This window comes from Phyllostomus hastatus, unplaced genomic scaffold (genome assembly GCF_019186645.2).
Source record: "Phyllostomus hastatus isolate PE091 unplaced genomic scaffold, TTU_PhHast_1.1 phas_scaffold_585, whole genome shotgun sequence".
Lineage (NCBI taxonomy): Eukaryota > Metazoa > Chordata > Mammalia > Chiroptera > Phyllostomidae > Phyllostomus > Phyllostomus hastatus.
In genome coordinates, this window is record NW_025334037.1 from 2,783,646 (window position 1) to 2,804,869 (window position 21,224).

Genomic DNA, 21,224 nt, shown 5'->3' on the forward strand with positions numbered 1-21,224 from the left:
GTCTTGCCAACATTTCCACCAAAGAACCCTGATGGCCACAGGAGTTATAGCACACCCTAGTCTGGGGGCAGCAGATACAGTCTGAATGCCTGAAGGTTCATCAAGGCCTCCTGTTTTAAGATATTCGTACCAATTTGTAGCTTCCCCCAAATCTGCAGTTACAGGGAGGAGTGCATGTTTATCCTGTAACTTTGAGAACCCCACTTAGTGCATGCAGCTGGGATGCATTATAGGTCTTTGTAGAACTAGGGATTTTCCAGCTGATCAGGGCCCTGTGACTATTACACTGAAATGTCCTTGAAATACTGTAGTACTAGTAGTTTTCTTTTCGGCATGCATGGATGTGTGCAAAGAAAGTCATCGAAGATTGGATTTTGTTCGTCTTTGGGTCTCCCACAAACCTAGCTCAAGACTTGGCACATCAGCGGCCTTTAATTAACATTTGTGAATTTTTAAATAAGGGACCCCTTCCTTCAGTCAACAGCACATTGGGTGTCTCCTCTTTCCCAGGCTTTCATTAGGGGCCGGAGATACTGAAACTGTAAGACAGTCCTGCCCTCCGGCCTGTTGTTTGACAGAAGACAGGGACATGGAATGAAATAACAATTCCATAAAGTGAGCTCAAAATGACTCCCATATAAGAAACTCAGCGCATTTTCAAATTTAAGCTGCTTTTATTAAGGCAGGCCAAATGGGGCTTCCAGGTGGAAGAGCCCTTCTGAGGATTGCTGTCTAACTTCAACGTGGAATTACAGTACCGAGGGCCGGTAAGCCCTTCAGACCACCCCGTGCAGCTCCATCTAGAGCTGCAGGCCTTAGATGCCTGTGGAGTGTCCTCTGAACCGCCTCTTCTCTGAACCACCAACCCCATGTCTGGAGAGCTCTATGAGAAAGCTGTTCTATAAACTGTCATTGATTGTCCCCACGGGTCCTCCCTCTGTGCTACACAGGACAAGTCTGCTCTCTCTTGCACAGGGCAGTTCTTCACATTTTGAAGGTGCAGCTCAGGCACTCCTGATGTCTTCCCGGTGCAACAGTCCCCACTCCTTCAACTATGCAATCAAATGGATAGACAGCTTTTAAGGAAGCTGGATCTTAGAGGACACACAATATAACAGCCTTCCTATGCCAAGAACCCTTTCAATAATGCCAGCATTTACTTAACCATTCAAAGTAATGATGGCAGAGGCGAGAGTGGGTGTCTTATTACCACTGAGAGGCAGTCCACTGCTTTGCTTGACCAGTGTCTCGCCACAAAGTTCTCTTCCACAGTGACCTACCTGATAACTGCTTTCTCCCTCTCCTTCCATTGGTCCAGAGGCCATTGACTAAAAGCCTATTCACTAATGCCACGTCAGCAAATTGCAGAATCCCTCAAATCTCAGTACATAGTGTACTCTCAGAAGATTGAAAGTCTATACTGCATGCACATAATTTATAATCCCAGTAGGCAGTTTAGTGAATTCTTTAAACCTGCAGGAGTCACAAGTCAGACAAATCAGTGAAGGCAATGCCTACCACTCCTAATGCTAATAAAGTTCCACAATATGTTGATGTGGGGAATGTAGGCTGTTCAGAGACATGGGCATACCTTGAGAGGGATGACTCTGACTGCCTGCAGGCTCTTCTTCAAACCCAGAGCCTGGGGTGGTTGAGATCAATAAACCTTCCTCATAACTACTTCCATTTAAACCATCACTACTTTCAGTAGACTGTGAAATGTCTCTCAAGGTCCTCCCAACAGCCCTGTCTCCATGGCCCCATGGCGACCAAGCCACCCTTGTTTCACAGGGATAATGGAATAGCCCCTTAGCTTGCTCACCATCTGCAGCCTCTTTTCTTCCAACCCACCCGCAGTCTGCTGCCAGAGGGACTCAGACCCCTCATCACAGTCACTGCTTAAGAACCTCCCTTGGTTCCTCCCCTCACTGTTAAAGTCAAGTCTGAACTGAGCATAGTTTTCAACGCCCACCATTATCTACTCAAATTGACTCAAGTCCGATCTCTGGCTCGTTCCACTGAAAATTCTAAATTCCACTCACACCAAAACTGGATTTCTATTTCTCAAGTGTGCTCTGCTTTTTCTTGCCTTTGCCCAGGCTGAGCCTCTACATGTACAGTTCTCTCTTTCTACACATAAGAACTGTCCGATGATTTTAAAGATCTAGATCAAACAAGGCTCAAATGTTTCCTGAGTCCTGCAGACAGAGCCTGTCACCCCAGGCTCCCAGAACACCACTCCCTCCTCATTTTTGCCCCCATCACCGAGTTTGGCTGTGTTTACATGCCCACCAACTCCTCCACCACACAGGCTGTGTCTGATTCATATCTGCACCCCCCTTGCCCGGCCCCCGTGCTCCATAAATGTTTGATGAAAGACTGAAGGAAAGAATGTTCGTTATTGGAAAACTGCTCATCAGAGCCCTGTACATCAGTGTTGCCAAGAGATGATCTCGTCAAATGTGGTTTCTGTGTCAGAATCGAACGCTGCCCTGATTCATCCTCAAGCATTAGAAATTCAGAAGAGCTTCCCAGGGTTAGAGGAAAGGCATTTTATTTGTTAAACAGAAAATCAGGGATGAGTTGGAACACTAAGATATGCAAATATCTATCTTCTTTGTAGAGGAATGGGTGAGAATCACACTAGATTATTTTGAAATTAATTCAGCCTGAGTGTCTGTAGAGTTTAAATGCAGCCCCCAGGGGAGTAAATAATGCAGACTGTGAAACGGGAAAAGAGATTTGAAATGTACCAGTAAAAGCTCCTTTCAGTCCAACTTCAGTATCAGAAAATTCTAGTTGGTAGGATCCCCCTGTAATTTGCAAAGATGAAAAACTGTTGCGAGAAAATCTGCCCGAGCACCTCACTGTAATCATTTCAGAGTCTCCCAGCTTCCTCTGGCATTATCAATAGTAGCTCCTAACCAATGTGGGCTTGGGGACAGATTTTAGGTGGCCTGATAAATATTAATCATTTTGCCTTAAACGAAAACTTCACATATGCTAATTTTAAAATATCAGGTAAGAGTAGATGTTCTGGATTTACAAATAGGGATTTAAAAATATTCTTTCCAAACAGTTTCCTTGCTAGAAGGATAAAAGATGTGACTGCCAAAGCACTCTGGGAGTTTAATTAGATAGATACCTAAGTGGCTGACAGCTGCCCGGTCCCCAGGGCTCCATGTGTCTACATGGCCTGCGACGTTGGTCACTGTGTCCCTTCAGGCAGGAATCATGTGGGGCTGCCTTTTCAACACCGTGTGCTGAGATGAGGGAAGGAAGGAGCTGGATTTGGGGGTGTCTGTTTCAAGGACGTGCATCTTAGTGGAATGTTCCTTTCTCTGTCCCCATGAGAGATGAGGGCCAGCTAGGGCAGCAAGGCATCCAGACCTGCACAGGCGAGCTGAGTCACTGCAGCCCATGGCCCTGGGGCATGTGTGGGAAGGCCATCTGTCCGTGAGGGCTGGAGTGGGGACAGATGGGCCTTCCTGGGTGACTGGGATACTGAAGCAGCCAGGGTTCAGATGCAGCCAGCCTGCTGGAACTCCAGCCCCACTGCTCTGGGCTGTGTGATGGTGCCCAGGTCATTTACTCTCACTGTGTCATCTTTGAGATGGAGTTGCCATGCTTGTCAACATCAAGCTGCACAAGGGTGGACACAGTGGGGCCAAGGCCCCACACGTGGAACTTTATTTCCCTGGTGATGCCACAGCTCCTGGGAGGAGCAAGGCCTCTGAAGGGGCCAGGAAGCTTGCTTTAGTTCAAGAACATGTGTATCCAGGTGACACAAAGTCCCCATAGCAGCAGGTGCCTGGCTGGGCCTTGACCTCCAAGAGCTATTCCAGGAAATCCCTGGTCCTCTCCCCGCCTCCTTTCCCACTGTATTGAAGCAGACTGCCCTTCACAAAATGGCCTGGAGACACTGCCCTGGGTGGAAACCTGCCCCTAGAGCGACCCCTACTGGGAGGGAGGCAGAGGGGTGTCACAGATCAGAGGTGACCCAGCACTGTCTATACCTGGGACATTGGGGCTTCACCTCCTGAGAAGGGGCTTATGTAGAAGAAATTTGAGGGCTTAAAGCCAGAGAAACCCAAGCTTAAATCCTAGCCCTGACCCTTGCTGTGTGACTTTGTACAGGTGACTCCCCACTCTGAGCCTGTTTCCTTATATCTAGAAATTAAATACAGTGTTAATAAAACAGCAATAACAAGATAATAATAACCTCCCTCAGAGCCCATATTAGGAGCCAATGAGCTAATGTATGTGAAACCCCTGCCATGTAGTAAATGCTCAGTAAACCCCAAGAACTGTCTGGAGTCACAGCCTTCCTCCCACACCCTGCCTGGCCTGGGCGGCCCCTCTCCCCATCACCTTCGCTCTCATTCTCCCCCGGAGCTCTGGGCTGTTACCTGAGAGAACTGCCAGTGAAGCTTCATTCTCTTGGCTTTGGCATAACTGCACTCGATGAGCCGCGGCCGACTGTTGACGTCCACCAGGCACCGGTTGTCGTCGTCGTCGACCGTGGGGCTCAGGATGCCCACGTGGATCTGCTGGCTGCTCGTGTAGTACACGTTCTGGGGGCAGGGGAGAACGAGGTTAATCGCTAACGACCAGAGAGGTGAAAGGGCAAGCTGGGCTTCTCCCCAAGAACCTGGTGAAGAGATCACAATCCGGAGGCCTTCAGGTATTTTCTCTTGCAGTGGACACGAGGAAACCCTTTTACGTTATGACCCAGTATAGCATCGGGTCCACATGTGTTACTGAAACAAATTTTTCAAGAAATGAAACTTAGGCTCCCTATATGCAAACCACTCTACTTTTTATTCTACTCTTCCATTGAAAGATATTGGTCAAAACCTTTTAAATTGATTTTACTACCCACTCTTTAAAAATTACTTCTTGAATCCATTCTTTACAGGCTTGCTGACTTCCTCCCTCCATAAATACTTTCTGCAAGATACTGTGCATGGCCAGTAGCCACAGAGCAAACGACCTGAGCCACAATGTCAGTAAGTTCAGAGTCTTGTGGGATGGGAGATATATAACAGGAAACTTCCATCCATACTAAGACTATAGAGTAGGGGTTGGAAAACTTTTCCTTAAAGGGGCAGATGGCAGATATTTTTGGCTTTTGCAGGTGTATTGAGAGGGCCCTAAGACCACCCCCAGTTTTCAATGATTTGCTAAGACTCACAGGCCTCAGCATATGGTGGTACTCATGGCTGTGATTTGTTATAGTGAAAGGGTACAAACCAAATCAGCAAAAGGAAAAGGCACATGGGGCAAAGTCTGGGGAAACCAGGCGCAAGCTCCAGGCAAGGGTCCTCTCCCAGTGGCTGCACAGGGTGCACAGAACTCCCCTGGCAATGAGCTGAGTCAGCCTGTGGGAAGTGCTGTTACAGACTAAGCACCCATAGTTTTTACTGGGGGCTCGTCACGTAGGCAGTCTCTGCCTGGTATGTTACAGAAATTCCAGACTTCCAGAAGGAAAGCAGGTATTGTTTATACAGTCAGTTTAGGTCCAGTGAGCTACTCTTATCAGTGTGGGAATGGTGGGAACTCTCCTGAAATCCAAGTTCCCAGATGTCAGTCAAGGGCTGACCTTGTAAGCAGGCCCTTCCAAGGGGGCCAGTCCCTGCTGAGTTAACTGTTTTCTGCACAGAGGACCAGACAGTCTTTATCAACCCCTCTCTGCCATTGTAGCATGAACAAAGCCACAGATAACACCTCAAGGAATGGCTGCATTCCAGTAGTGCTTTATCTGCAAAAATGGAGGCTGTCTCACAGCTGTAGTTTGCTGGCCCCAGTGCAGAGGAAAGCCACATGACCCTTGGCCTCCAAAGTCTCCAGTCACTTCCCTGAGTGCTGGTTCCCGACAGGGCTCTACGTGGGCAGTCACACGGCTTTGTGGGCCCTTTCTCCACACTCCTGAAGGAAGTAATGCCCCCACCTGGAATCAGACCTCTGGGCAAATCGAGATAGCACATTTTTTTTTTTTGCTTTAGGATAGAATTCAGGGTAGGCCCTCTTATTATCTTGATCTACTGAAAAATTCTCACTGGTAAACATTTGTGATTCATTCCAAATGGCAAAACTAAGTATTTCTTGCTTTAGTGAAAGAAGGTGGTTGACAATGACTCTTCAAACATGGGTACAGGGCATAAGAGGGACCATGGGGTGAGAAGGGCAGTGCACTTGAGGGGGGTAAGTAGGGGGTGGTTCTTCAGGGCCACGTTCTTCCCGATGCTTAGAAGGCCAGGGAAGAGGTGGAGAGACAGGCAGGGTCACTTCAGACCTAAGAAGAACATCAGGCCAGGGTGTAAGTCAAGGCACCAACAGGAAACAGATGGTACACTCAACATAGGGGAGCCACCAAGGATATATTAAATACACAATTCTCAATGGTGCAGGTGGGTGTGAGGGCACCACAGGGATAATATAGTCCCCTGAGGATGGTATCATGGAGCCGTTACCACTCCGAGGCCCAAAGGAATGAGAGGAGAGAGAGTTGCCAGAACCTATGAAAGAAAAGTTATGTATTGATAGAGAAGGTTGACTCGTGAGAAGATTCAGGGAGGAAGATTTGGGAGTAATGGCGAGTGGTGGTAAATAAATACCCTGATGCAACCTCCCGTCCCCACTCCGTTCTTCTGCTGGACCAGCAGCCCACTGGCAGAGCCCATCTGGAAGCCAGGGAACACGGGAGCCCACTGAAACAGTCCACAGAGTCAGCCTCTCAGGGAGGAAGGAGAAGAGTGGAGAGCAGGTCTAGTGGGACAGACAGAGACACTCATTATGGTGAGGATCTGCTCTCTAAGGTAATCTTACAAATTATCAGGTTTGGTGAGTCCACAGAAATCGACAATGAAACTACTCAAGTTTACTGATTCTTCCCACAGATCACAGTGACCAAGGTTCTGAGCAGCGGCCACAGGCAGAATGCCTGGCTTCAATGTGGAATGTGACCAGAACACAGTGGCAAGGGGAGATGATTCTACACCTAAACTGGGTGAGAAGTTGGCTTTGTCTCAGCCTCCTGATACCCTTCTCGTGTGGCCTGGATTTCCAGTTGACCACCGAGGAAAGTCGATGACCTGCTGTGGCTTCCAGTGTACTAGAGCTGAGGGAGAGTTTGATAACTGATAAGGTTTAGGAAATTCAATAGATGGAGTTAAGCATCTCATCCATCCACCCACCCACCCGTTCAACAACAAAGAGTCTTTAACTTGGTTCTTAGAGATGAGAAAGCTATGATCCTGTCTGGAGGATCCAACAGCCAAGCTGGGGCAACTAACACATCAGGAAACCATGGCCCAAATCACACTAGCACAAGTCTCTTCTTCTTCCCCTTGCCTCCCCTGGCTCTTGTTACTTTAAGGACAGAAATGAAAACTCAGCACCTCCAGAAAGCCTTCCCTCAATGTGCAAGCCTCAGCCTGCCACCTGGGCTCCCTCCCAAAGATGTACAGCTATTTCTGCCCTTGGGTTGAATGTACCACACTCCCCACTGGGGATAGAGTGTAGCTCTTAATCACCTTGTATGCCAGGACCCAGATTTCCTGAGGCTCAGGGGCAAGGCAAGGACAGTCAGGGAGCCAGTCACTGCTACCCTGTCCTTAATCCCTGTCCTGTGGTTTCCAATGCAGGCTCCACAGACACAAGGGGCCACCCAGGTAATAGCTGGAATCAGTTGTACCCACTTAGCTGCTCTGAAGCGCCTGGGGGAGATGCTTGAGAGATGTGTGCACTTACTACCTGGTACAGCTGTCATCAGAGCTGTTTATTGCTCCGGCGTCTGGGAAAATCATAATGGGACAGACAGTTGTTTGTTATTTAAAGAGCCAACAACAAAGTGTAGTTTGAGCGGTGTAACTGGAAAAGCAGCCAGTCACAGGGAGGTTCAGCAGAGAGGAATCTATCCAGGTGTCACCTGGACACCTCAGAAGCCCAGCCAGTAGTGAACTGAATTAATTAATGGCCTGAACAAAAAGAAGAGAGAACAGTTTAGTATAAGATGCCCCACTGGAGTGCCCACGGGTCCAGGAAGTGCAGCTATGCTTTCTGAGTGATGGGAGCCTGGAAGGTTCAAGGACAAAATGACTCAGAACTGTGGTCATCAACGGGGGCAGCTCTGCCAATCAGGGGCTATCTGACAATGTCTGGAGGCAGTTCTGGTTGTCGTGATGGAAGCAGGGAGCAGGCTGCTACTGGCGTCTATTGGGTAGAGGTCAGGGATGCTGCTCAGCATCCCACAGTGCACAGGTCGGCCCCCACAACAAAGAATTACCCAGTCTAAAGTGTCAGGACAGCAGAGGTTGAGAACCCCTGCCTTAGACTGCTAGCAATAAAAGCTGAAATACTTTTAGGTCTTACTACCTGTCAGATATAAAATAATTTATATGCTTTATGCCACTGATTCCTAAGAATAACTCAATGAGACAAGTGCTATTATTCTTATCCCCATCTTGCAGATGAGGAAACTGAGGCACAGAGAATGAGGTAACTTGTCCAATGTCATACAGATGGAGAACAGCTGACAGTCAGACGGAGGCAGTTTGACTCTAGAGCCATGCATGACCTCTCACCTCACTCACCTCCCTCCCTCGGGTCACTCCAAGTCCAGTGGCCAGGCCAGAGAGAAAGAGGCTGGGAGGCTGGCTTGGAAGCTTCCCTGTGATCCCTTTGAGCCACGAGGGCTGCCTGGACTAAGGCAGTAGTAGCAGGGGCCTGGAGCGGACATTACTGAAAGGCCCATAACACAAGATGGTACAGAGTGCTGAGGACAACATCCCTTCTGCAACTCACGTCAGAGGCGGAGGACGAAATGTTAGTTTGTCTGTAGGCACTTTACAACGCCATCCCCTGGCCAGACACAGAAACGACATCCTGGCCAGACACAGAAATGACATCCTGACCACGCAGCCAGCTCCTCCTCAGCTGCAAACGATTGGTTCCACTCATTCTCCACACGGCCCAGAAAGCTTGGCAGGGCTACAGACCCCAGCTCCATGTTTCACTCTGATGCTTACAAGAGAAAGACAAAAATCATGGGCAAGGTGAAAAAACAAATGCATCTGATCTCAGGTCTCACCGGTGGCATTTTCCTCTCCCTCAGGCTGGGGGCAGAAGTAAAGTGTTAATAGCTAAGCTGGACAGCCTGCTAGAGATCCAGCCCACAGCGCCACCCCCCACTCAAGCACACTTCTGCCCTCAGGGCCACAGAGGCTGGGCCAGGCAAAGACCCCCAGGGCTGGAGGTTCCCCCTGCTCTGTCACTTTATCTCCAGGACAAGCAACAGTCCCTGTGCTGCAGGATGAAGGTGGACCACCTGTCAGGTGTCCTCAGCATCCCACCTCTTCCTGGCAGGCATGGAGATGGGTCTGCCTCTCTCAGAGACTGAGGACAGGACCCACCCTCACAGGTATCGAACATCACCTCACTGACAGGATGAAACTGCCTCAGGAAGGGGAGGGAGTGAGGAAAACACACGTATTTTCGTATTGCTGTACACCAGGCCCTCTGCTAGGTACCTTCCATACCTGTGGTCACCTTCCAGTTTTAAGGCTAGAAAACTGAGGCTAAGAGAGTTTCAAAACCTCACCAGGTGCACATGTAGACGGCCACCCTCTCCCCTTGCTGCCCTGGGGGAGGTTCTGGGGGAGGCTGAGTCCCTGGCAGTTCAGGGCATGCATCCCACTCCCTGGGTCCTCAGCCTGTGGCAGGGCCTTCCCTCAGCCTGGGCTGGAGCTGGGCACCACCTTCAACCAAGTCCCAAACTGGCTCAGGCACAGAAGTGTGGCTCCCTCAGAACCGTTCTGAACTCACTTGTCCCTCAGAACCAGCAGCAGAACTACCAGGGCCATGTCCACCAGGTTGTTCACATTGAGCCCTGGGAGCTCCAAGAACTGTGTTCAGGGGCCCCTGAGGGGGTCAGGTCTGGGAGGACCCGGACTGGTGGATGGGGTTTAGGGCCCTCTCCAGCCCAGTCTAGGAAGATCTGTCTTTCTTACATTTGGCTTTCACATAGCATTTTGTTTAAACAAATGGTGACAAAGAGTGAAAAGGTAATGAAAGGTTTAAAAAGTGTGAAAAGCACAGTGCTGAAACAGATGCATTCCTCTGGGAGGGGGACCTTAAGGCTTAGTAAACCTCCATTCTTAGCTTCTGCTCCACCAACGAAATTTGTAAATGTTCAGAGGAATAGCTCTGACTTCCTGTTTCCCACCAGCTCTCTTGCATTCTTTAATAAGACCAATTTACATACTTTTCAATCACCCCACCCCTCTTCTATCCAGACGTCATAGCTACTTCAGGATGCCTTAGCCCCTCTGGAAACTCCGGAGCCAGAGCCATCCCCTGGCTGAGCTGTCCCGGGGTGGGAGAATCGTGGGATGGGCAGAGGGAGCGGGCAGGAGGGCCTCCTAGACAAGCCATGTGTGTGGAGCAAAATGGGGCTGGCTGGTTAAATTACTTGATAATAGAAACATTTCAAGACACAACTGAGGTACCAGTTCTCTTCCAAACACCCAGCATGTAGATTTTGAGGAGCTTTATTTTCCCCATTAAGTGCTGTTTCCTTGGCAACACTGCCAGCCTATGCTGTGGGGGCCCTTGAAGAGTGAGGCATCTTGGAGACTGTTAGAGATCCTCTTGCTAGAGCATGGAGGGGCAGTGGTGGTCCTCAGCTACAACCTTCCTCAGCCTGGAGAGCGGTGAGGAGGGTGCAAGGGCAGAGTCACCGTGGGACACTCTTTATAAGAGGTTCTAGAACTCAGCACAGGGGAGAAACAACTCCGTCTGCAGGGTGCTTTCATGGGCAAAGTGACCCAGGCTGACCCAGGGTCCTCATGGTCGTTTCTTTGCATACTCAAAAGGCATCTGTGTCCTAGGGGCTGTTACAGTCCACAGAGCATTAGAAGCCCAACTCTGTGGAAGGCACACAGTCTAGGGGTCAAAAATCGCACATAATGGGGTGATTACAAAGTGTCAAAATAGGGGGGTTAGCAAAAAATAGGGGGAAGAACAACCTGTGGGCTGGACCACTGTGATGGGGTGGGCTTTCTGGAGGAGGGCATGTGCACTGGACCTTGGAAGAGAAGATGAGTGAGCAAATGAAATGGGCAGGACAGAGGAATCGACAGGACACAGTCCTCAGTGCAACGCTCTCCACTGTGGCTGCACATTGGGATCATCTGGAGACCCTCAACACCCACAGATCACAATCTCAGGGGGCAGGGCCTCCACATGGGCTTCTGCTTCAGGTGATTCCACTGTGCGGCCGGGTTAGACACCAGCTGTATGCAGGAGACACAGAGCAGCTGAGGGAGGAATGCAGAGACAGCAATGCAGAGACAGCACCGAGACCTCCCAGGTTCCAAGCCTCCCTCTCATTTTGGGGGGATGGCTGGATCCCCTATTTGCAGGGACTTTGTTTTTATAACTCTGATGAGAGTGGCCAGGAAGTTGAGAAGCACTGCTGTTTAGTACAATGGTCCTCAAAATGTGGTCTCGGCATTGCCTGGGAACTTGTTAGAAATGTACATTTTTGTACCCAATTCTGCAGATCTACTGGATCAGAAACTCTGACAGCAGGGTCCAGGAACTTGTGTTTTAACAAGCTCTTCAGGTGAGTCTGATGGGAGTGAACATCTGAGAACCGCTGGTGTAGGAGAAGGGTGGCCCTGGGAATAGAGAGAACGTGAGCTTCCAAGTCGGGTGGGTCTCCACCCTCACTTCCTGGCTGGGAAGTCACTCTGGGCCTTGGTTTCCTGATCCATAAAATGCAGCTGTGCAGACTGAATATTGATAACTCCTACTCTGGCCACAGGAACTGTGGAGCAAGAACATGGCAGTGGGGACAGAGGTGTTCATTGGAGGGCAGCAGAAGCCCCAGTGAGGGCCCAGCTGCCCCGCCCCCACAGCCCTGATCTCCGTGGCCCCATCCCGCATCCTGAGTTTGACTGGCCTAGAGGCCTGTGGAAACACCCAGGGGAGGGGCAGGGAGGGGACAAGGGCATGGTGGGGGGTAGGTGGAGAAAGAGCAGACCCTTGCTTTATGAAATTTCATTAGAGTGGTGGCTGTGACATCCATAATACTGCATTTTGTCGTGTATAATGCACAATTTTTTTTGCCCAAATTTTTGAGGGGAAAAAAAGATGCTCATTATACATGGGTAGTGCCTGAATATACTTTGTATCTGTTCTTGTGTTTTGTAATTATTTGTTACATAAAATGTTTTGTACCATAATATGCTCAAAAACAAATGCTAAAATTCCTTTATAATACAAAGAACAAGTCTCTAAATGTAAGTAAATAAAAAAATGAATTAAAAAAGAAAACAAAAGACTTTCCTGGACGTGTGAGCCCAAATCCTGGGCGTGCATTATACATGGGTGTGCATTACACAGGGCAAAATACGGAATGTGCTGGGAATGGGCTCTTTGTGCTCTTCACCAACAATGACCATCGCTGGCCCCTCTGCAGTTAGGGCGGGCTGATTTAAGGGTCTGGTCACTGGTCATTAACCCCTCGACACAGAGGTTAGTTACTGTGCTGAGGGCTGCAGGGCACTGATGCTAAATCAGGAATAAAGGGCAGCCCTTTCTAAAATGATCTTATGCTCACTAACCACAGAACCAGGTAGACATAGGGACAGGAACATTGATACAGGTTCTGCTTGCTGTAACTCTAAAGGAGCAGGACTGTGGAAAGCCAGGTCCCTAGCACAGAACTGCCACTGTGAGCCCATTTCCCTGAAGGAGGGGGAACAGACTAGGCTAAGCACCAGGGTTGGGAGAGAGATTCATAACTGGCAATCAGCCCGTGGTCAGCAGTTGATCCAATTTAATCCAGCAAACACTCCTTTGTGCCCTCTAGGGTGTGGGCCTGAGCTGGGCATGGGGGAGCAGACACACCCTCCTTGGAGAAGCTCTCAGTGTGGTGGGGAGACAGTCATGCTGAAGGGTGCAGGGAACAGCCTCGTGGCCAGGCTGACAGCAGACCCTGCGTGTGGGAAGCAGGTTGGGGCTGGAGAGCTGGGAAAGCAGCCTTCTGGAAGTGGGAACCATGACTTCATGTCAACTGTCCCTCTGCTTAGCAGCACATCTGAGGGGTTCTCAAAATCTTTTGAGTCAAAAACATTCAAGGGTCTTGGAAAGAGAGCTTGGCCTAGAGGTGACTAGGGCCACTTCTGCAGGCCAGTCTGGAAGAGCTGAGCTGTGGGCCTGCAGGGCAGCAGGAAGAAAAGTAGCGCTTGGACCAAGGAACTGTCTTTGAACAGAACACGATAGGAAAGGCAAAGCTAGGCTTGATTTCGGTCCCCCACTGCGCACCTGAACTGGGCAGCTGGGGAGGCAGCTGCTTGGCACTCTTGCCAGGCGGGGGTGAGGGGTGGGGCCAGATTCATAGCTGCCTGTCTCTGTGTGTCCTTGCTGCATTCTAGGCCTTGTGCCCACAGCACAGGTGTCAGCCATCTCCCTATCACTGGCTGGGGGCTTGTGTGCAGCCCAAAGAGTCTGATCAGCAACTCTAATCTGCCACCTTGCTGTCATGCTGAGCTCCTGGTGTCCCCAGGGTTTAATGTTTCCCTGTAAGTCCGTCTGCCCCAGGAGGGAGCCAGGTGACAGGAGTCATCCTGGGCATCCTGCATGGAAACTGAGGCTTGAGCAGTAGTGAATTACCACTGCGAGATCAGAGACAAACCAGATACGAGGGCTGCAGGACTCTTGATGCTGAGTTTTATTTGCTTTCTTATAACAGCGTTTTTGCCTCAGTCTTGCCATAAGGGTAGGCATGTTTCACAGGCTGGCCAGTCAGAGAAGTCCCTTGCTTTGGCTCAGGGATTGCTTCCAGGATGGGAATGTGATCCAACCTGGGCCAATAAAAGTCCCTCCTGGGATTTTCTGTTTGTGGGATTAAGCTGGAAGGCTCTGAGCCCAGCGCTACCTGCAGCCTTCTCCCTCAGGTAAATCAGGGAAGCTTCTGAACCAGAGCCAGACATGGACTGCCCAGTTACATGAGATGATAAAATTTCTTTTCCATTTAAATTGGGTTGAGTTGGGGTTCTGTCACTTGCAAACAAGAGTCGTGATTGATACAAAACATTACAGGAGACATTTCCAGAACACCAAAGGGGATGAGGCAAAATGTTCATTAAGTCACATAGTCCAGTGGTCCTTACCCACAGGGTGAATGTAGATGTTGTATGTGTATAAGGTTTATTCATTCATTATGATGAAGCAAGTCACTTGTTTTAATAATTCAAGTACTGAATTTATAAATGCCTAACTTTTTTCACAAGATAAGGAAATAGCTCACTGATTTGCATGTCAGCGTGCTTTCTTCGGTGGGTGGAAAGCTAGTGAGCCTGGAGGTTCACACAGCCTTAGTAGCCCCTGGGAGTGGGCCGAGTATGTGAATATCACCCAGCATTTGGGTAGAAGTGGAGATGATGAGAATTGCAGAGAAAGCTTGAGTTATGGGGAGATAAGATCACTGTGGTTCAGGGTAAGAATGAATGCCCTGGACTGGGGTCACTGGCCGAGCCCTGTTTTTCTGTAGCCTCCTGTGTCTGTCTGTAGGGAGCAGTGCTTCCAGCTGCCCCCGCCTGGGCCTTAGCCCTCGCCGGGGTGTGCTGCTGTGGCTGCCCCTCCCTGTTCCTCCTGCCCTTGGCCTGCACTCCCGAGGATCAGCCTGGCTGCCTGACGCAGGCGCTTGTCTTGGTAGCTCTCTCCAGCAGAGCCCTCTGACACAGACGGGGGCTACAAGCAAAGGCTGCTTCCGACAGAAACACGCTGCTGAGGGAGAGGCTGCAGAGGAGGCCCAGTCACTAGTGATGCCAAGGTGGCGGGTGAGGCCCCGGCAGTGGAAGAACTGGCCTTGTCGTGAGGAAGAAGGGTGTGTGTGCACTGGATGGGTGCTGCTTCCAGACAAGACGAGAGGGTGCAGAACCGAGGGTCAGGGCAGGAAGCTGTGAAGGGGCAGGAGATGTCATTGCACTTGGCCTTCAAGGTTTAACAATGACCCTTCTCCTCTGAGAATGGCTCTGACCAAGGGCAGACCCTGAATGATCTGTATTCTGTGACTCTACATGCCCATTGGTGAGAGTAGAACTGTTCTACTCTCACCAGTAGTAGGCCAAGAAGGCTCTCTCCTCCCAGGAATTTAAAACATAAAATTAAGAGAGACAGAGATGAGGCAGCTCAGCAGCTAAGACCTGTCTAGTTGGAGGAGGTCCGTGAACTTTTACTGTTGAGGCAGTTGGAGCTGTCCCCGTTCCTGCCTCCACCAGTCAACCCTCCCTTTGAGTCTTCAAAATGAATCACCCCAGGTTTTCTCTTTGTTTATTGTTCCAGCTACCCAAATTTGTTTCAATTCTTATTGTTGATAATAATCCCATTCCCTGAAATGAACCAATACAGTTCACTGGTTCATCATGGGGTGGTCTTCAAAAAATCTCCAACACCTGCTAGCAGGCTGCTGGGTGCCATCTGGGCCCCTGTTCTGGAAAGTACTGCTCAAAGCCCCTTAGAGCTGTCTGCTTGTCTTCCACAAGTTGTGTCCACTCACTGACAAACAGCTAAGATAGAGCATGTCAAGTGCGCTGAGGAAAAGTGTCCTGACATTCCTCTTACCCAAGCAAAACAGTCTGCCAGCCCCGCATTGATGCGTGACAGGCAGTGCAGGCTCCTTAGCTCCTCTAAGGGATGGATGCACTGCTCCATCTTGTCAGGCCCCTCTGTGTTCCCCTCCCCACTGAGCTATTACACACCCCCTCGTTGTTAGGTCAGACTGGGCCACGTGTCCTTAACCTACGAAATGTCAGTGGGAGAGACGTGTCCTTTCCAGTCAGAAGCTTTAAGAGCAGTCATGGAGGCTACCATCGGTCTGGCAGCATCCCAGAGGGGGCTGCCCCTTTGGTCCTGGAAGAAGACAAAGTGGCACAATGCTGAAGCTGAACCATAATGGCCATGAAGCAGCAGCAAGAAATAATCATTTCCTGTTTTAAGCCATTGCAATGTGGGGATCATCGGTCTAAGCTGAATGATAAAGAAATCGATGTTAGAGGAGGAGTGATGCCAAACCTTAAAATGTGGGGCATTGACTTTGGGGCCAGGAGGTGGGAGGTGAGGGGCCATCTCTGGATGCTGGAAAAATAGCAACCTCTTTTATGCAGTGCAACACATTTGGCAAAACAGTTGCCTGCAATAACTTAGTAGATGGATCACATGGAAAATGAGCTGAGCTGTAGATGAAGAGTGTGCCTTTGTTACTATCAGCTGCTTTTGACAAGGCACAGCAAAAGGAAGATAAGGTGGGAAAATGCTTGGACATGTAGCATGACTGAGAAATGTTTGTTATATAGCCACGTAGGTTTTGAGGTCATCTGTTACTGGAGCACAGTGGAGCCTGAACTGACTGACAGTTTTGCTGTGCTCCCTCCCCAAATAATCCCACAAAATAGAATCACAAATGCAATGCATGCTCTTAAGGAAAAGTACAAGGGGATTGAGAAATACATACCAAGGGGACTTGACCTAGTGAGGGTAGAGGGGAGGGCATTGATTCAAAACAGACTAACTCTGGATCTAACTCTGATCCTGATTCAAGCTGCCATCATCAGTTCATTTGCTGTATGACTACAAACAATTACTTGGCCATTCATGCTCTCAATTTCTTCTTCTGTAAAAGCAGGAGACAATATGGTACCTACCACATAGGGCTGTCAGGGAATTCTACGGACTCAGTGCTGGTTAGTGCTAGCATTAGTAATGCTCTTTCAATACTGGCCATTCTCTATCAGGTTCCAAGTCCCCTGAGGGCAGAGATCATGCTTGTCTTGCTCACTCTTGTACCTCCACTATCTAACCCAGTGGTCCCAAGCTTTCTGGCACCAGGGCCAAGTTTCTTGGAAGACAGTTTTTCTACAGACCAGGGTGGGGGGATGGTTTCCAGATGATTCAAGCACATTACATTTAATGTGTACTTTATTTCTATTATTATTACATTGTAATATGTAATGACATAATTGTACAACTCACCATAATGCAGAATCAGTGGGAGTGCTGAGCTTGTTTTCCTGTAACTAGATGGTCCCATCTGGGGGTGATGGGAGACAGTGACACCGAAATGTGTTGCTTATGTCCGGTCTACTCCATAATCTTGTTTTGGTTGCTGTCACTGCAGAAAACCCTGCTTCACAAAGATGGAATGTTGGAAATGGAAGCAGGCTTTTCAGTGCTTCTGTGGCAACCTCAGGATATTCTGCCTTGACTTTAATCCAGAACGTATGGTGATTTGAAGTTGTCTCAAGCATACTTTTAAGGCCACCGTCATTTGAGACCTCAAGCAGTTGATTCTCTTTTAGCGTGGACAAAGTCAGTTCACCTGGCTTGTTCACAGACAGGTCAGACGTTTGTTTCTTACTCATTTTGGCTGGGGTTAGCCAGGTGGGCTCACCACAACTGTGCCTGAGACAAGTGTGTGGTGCGGAAAAGAGACATGGAAGGAAGTGGTAAATAAAATAATGAGTGGGCCATGCACGAACTAAAATGAATGTCAGATTCTAACTTAAAGCCTGTCACCAGATGTAGCTTACTTGTCATCTGCCACTCACTGATAAGGTTTTGCTATGAGTCTGCAGGCAATTGATTTATTATGGTTTCTGTGCAGTCCAGCCTCTCTGCTAATGATAATCCGTATTTGCAGCTGCTCCCCAGTGCTAGCATCACTACCTCAGCTCCACCTCAGCTCATCAGGCAGTAGATTCTCATAAGGAGCACGCAACCTAGACCTTCATATGCGTAGTTCACAGCAAGGTTCAAGGTCCTGTGAGAATCTAATGCCTCTGCTGATCTGACAGGAGGCGGGGCTCAGGTGATAATGTGAGAAATGGGGAGTGGCTGTAAATACAGGCGGAGCTTTGCTCACTTGTCCACTGCTCACCTCCCACTGCGTGGCCCAGTTCCTAACAGGCCTTGGACTGGTACCATTCAGTGGCCCAGGGGTTGCAGACCCCAATCTAACCCACTACTTGATGCACACATACACTCATGGCATACTGGTTGATCACATGAATAGGAAACTATACCAGAGGCCCTTAACTTTAGCTCAGAAATCCACCCAGGCTCCCTCCCTGGTACCTGTTTCATTCTCTTACTCTAACACTCCTCTGAGCTTCTCTCTGTCCAAGGTTTGGACCAGTATCTTTGATACCCCCCTCCATAGAGCCCTGAGGTTTAATAGCTTGGATAGAACAGGATCCACTCTGCAGCACAAGGTCCTCAATATTAACCCCCAGGACACAGTTTGTGCCAGGCCCACCTGGCCCTGTGAGCAATGAGAGGGCTCGTGACAATAGTTATTCTGCACTGAGCTGAGAGTTCAGAACCTTCTCAGAGAGAGTGGGTGTGCATGTGTAACAGAGATTTTAACATAACAACAATGGGAGTCTGGACTCACCAGCAATCTCAGTGGTCAGAAAGATGGGAGGAAAGAGCAGGATAGTAAAACCTGCAGGCTAAGGTCCAGCAGGGAGAAGTTAGCCCAGAAAAAGAGACTTCATGTGGATGGCACATTGGTGCCTGATTTTAATTTGCACATATAAATCTCTTTATTTTGCCTCTTCCAAAATCATCTCTATCTCCATCTCCCTCTTTCCTGGGAAGAGGATAACTGCTTTAATGGGGAAAGAAGGTCCAGCCTCTGTCTTCCCTGGATGTTGTGGACCAATGACAGATACAATGCACTATGACAGAGAAAGTGTTAGAAAACTAGGGCCGCTCTTTGTAGGGATTCCTTTCCTTGCTGTACCACAAGGCAGGTGCTCAATGGATACTTTGGGGTGGATAAATGAATGAGCAAATGAGTGAATGAATTAAATGATACAAAGTGAACATAATAGGGTATTATGATAGGTTATGGAAATGGCCACAGATTTTCCCCACCCTTGCATACAAACCACTTTGCAATGTAACTTTGTACCTTCTCCTTTCAAAGGAGTCTATTTTCTATCCTTTGAATCTGACCTGTGACTTTGACCAATGGCACAATTTCCATGGCAAATGTGACATAAACAAAGCACTCACACACTAGCACTTGCTTCTCTTAGACACCCCAGTCACCAGCATCATGTGAAGTAGCTGGGGCTGGCCTACTGGACAGTGTAGCCCAGAGGCTCTCTCACTCCAGCTGACAGCTGGCCTCAGCAGCCGGCTCAACTAGCTGACCAGCAGTTGGCCACAGATGCCAGAGTAAGCCCAGCTGAGACTAGCAGAAGAAAGGGCCAGCCCAGCCCTGCCCAAATTGCTGACCTGCAGAATCTTGAGCTAAATGAATGGATAAATAAGTAAGTCACTAAATTTTGGGATAGTTCAGTATGCAGCAAACGTGTTCTGTTGCAGGTGGCTCATTCCACAGGTGTGTTTGTAAAGCATGTGGCACAGAGTGTAGGTGTTCAGCAAATTGCTGTTCCTTTTTTCTCTCCTGATTGAAAAAAATAAAATTATAATAATAATATTTCCCATTTAATGAGCTCTCTCTAAATGTCAGGGATGCTAAGTGCTTTACAAATACACTTATTTAATCCTCAAAATAACTCTGGATAAGTGGGGTAATATGATCTGCATTTTTAGGTGAGAAAACAGAATTAGAGGGAAAGGAATGGATAGTAAGCGGCAGAGCCAGGAACTGAACTCAAGTCAGCTGGCGCCAAACCCAGCTCCCAACCATTGCAATATCTTTCCTTTTTATTAAGGAAAGAAGGGATTCCACCCCTTCTATCTGTGCCCCTACTGCTGAAGTGCTCTTCCCACTCTGCTTTCACTCCACACATCCTGTGGTTCCTTCATGGTACAGGCTCAGCTCCTCCTCCAGGAAGGCTTCCCTGACCACTCAAAGTCACTGTGCTTTTCTCCTCAGCAGCTGGACTCTGTTCCTTTCTTCTGGCAGAGTGGAGTCTCCACAAAGCTCTGCTGATCCTGGACTGAATGCAGGGTGATGTGGTGGGGGGAAGTGGTTCAGCTCTTGTGAGGACAAAATGAACTTTGAAGTGGTTGCTTTGTCCTGCACACAAAAGCTGGGAAGCAAGGGTGGCTGCAGTGGCCGCAGTACGGAGATGTGCTCCCCCCCAAACTGATTCTACCACCCCTTTTCCCCTAACCTCCTAGTTCCCATGGGGCCTAAGTGTGTACATAAAATTTAATTTTTGTTGTCTTTATGAGGCTTTCTTGTCCTCTCTAAAGTCCTAATATACTCTGTTCTTCCCCTGGCTTCTTTGCCCTCCCTCATGAGTCTTCTCAAACTGCCTATCAAACTCGCAGTATCTTTCAAGAACAGTCCTTTCTTCTTTTTTAAAAAATATTTTACTTATTTATTTTTACATGGAGGGAAAGAGAGGGAGGGAGAGAGAGAAAGAGAAACATCAATGTGTGGTTGCCTCTTACACGCCATCTACTGGGGACCTGGCCCACAACCCAAGCATGTGCCCTGACTGGGAATCAAACTGGCAACCCCTTAGTTTGCAGGCTGGCACTCAATCCACTGAGCCACACCAGCCATGGCAAGTACAGCTCTTTCTAACCAAAAGGGGCTCCTCCTGTCCCTACCACAATGGCTCTTCCTAGGGGACAGTGCCACTTTTGCGTGCTATTACCATCAGGGACACAGATTGGACCTGACACTCTCCTCTCCCTGCAGCACCCCTACTATACCTCAGCTCTACCATCCCCATATAAAAATAGTTTCTTCTGATTCAGCAGAAAGCTAAAAGGACTCATGGACATGGACAACAGTGCTGTGATTGCTGGGGGGATGGAGGTATAAGGGAACTAAATGGTAATGGAAAAAATAAAATAAGGATTACATTTAAAAAAAAATCTCCTCCTTAAACCTCTGATGGCAGACACCATCATGCTCTGGCCCCCTTGTTCTTCTCACCCGAGTGTGTCCCGGGCACTCTGTCACATCCATCAAGGTCACTGGCATCAGGTTCACAGTTTCCTCTACATTCCACTGGGCAATACTTCAGGGTCTCAGACAGTGAATGAGCCAACCTGCACCGTGGCCTCTATTCCAGGGAGAGCCACTTGCATTCCACCTCAGCCACTCACACCCAGACCCTGGTTCTCAGTGCCTGGAACTGTTGCCCCCCTGAAATCTTATCCTCCATTCCCTACTTTCACCCAACTACCAAGCAGGCTTGATAGCTCACTCCCTCAATTTCCAA

At 48.9% G+C, this 21,224-nt stretch overlaps 1 protein-coding gene across 2 annotated transcripts in view; it reads right to left on the bottom strand.

The window, feature by feature from the left end:
- The window catches only part of GALNT18 (polypeptide N-acetylgalactosaminyltransferase 18), a 322,614-nt gene that overhangs the window by 9,498 nt on the left and 291,892 nt on the right, over window positions 1–21,224 (bottom strand). For both annotated transcript variants that reach the window (XM_045825818.1, XM_045825817.1), the window contains one exon: window positions 4,410–4,574. In XM_045825818.1, the coding sequence (XP_045681774.1) occupies window positions 4,410–4,574 (165 nt within the window). The remainder of the gene's footprint in view (window positions 1–4,409; window positions 4,575–21,224) is intronic.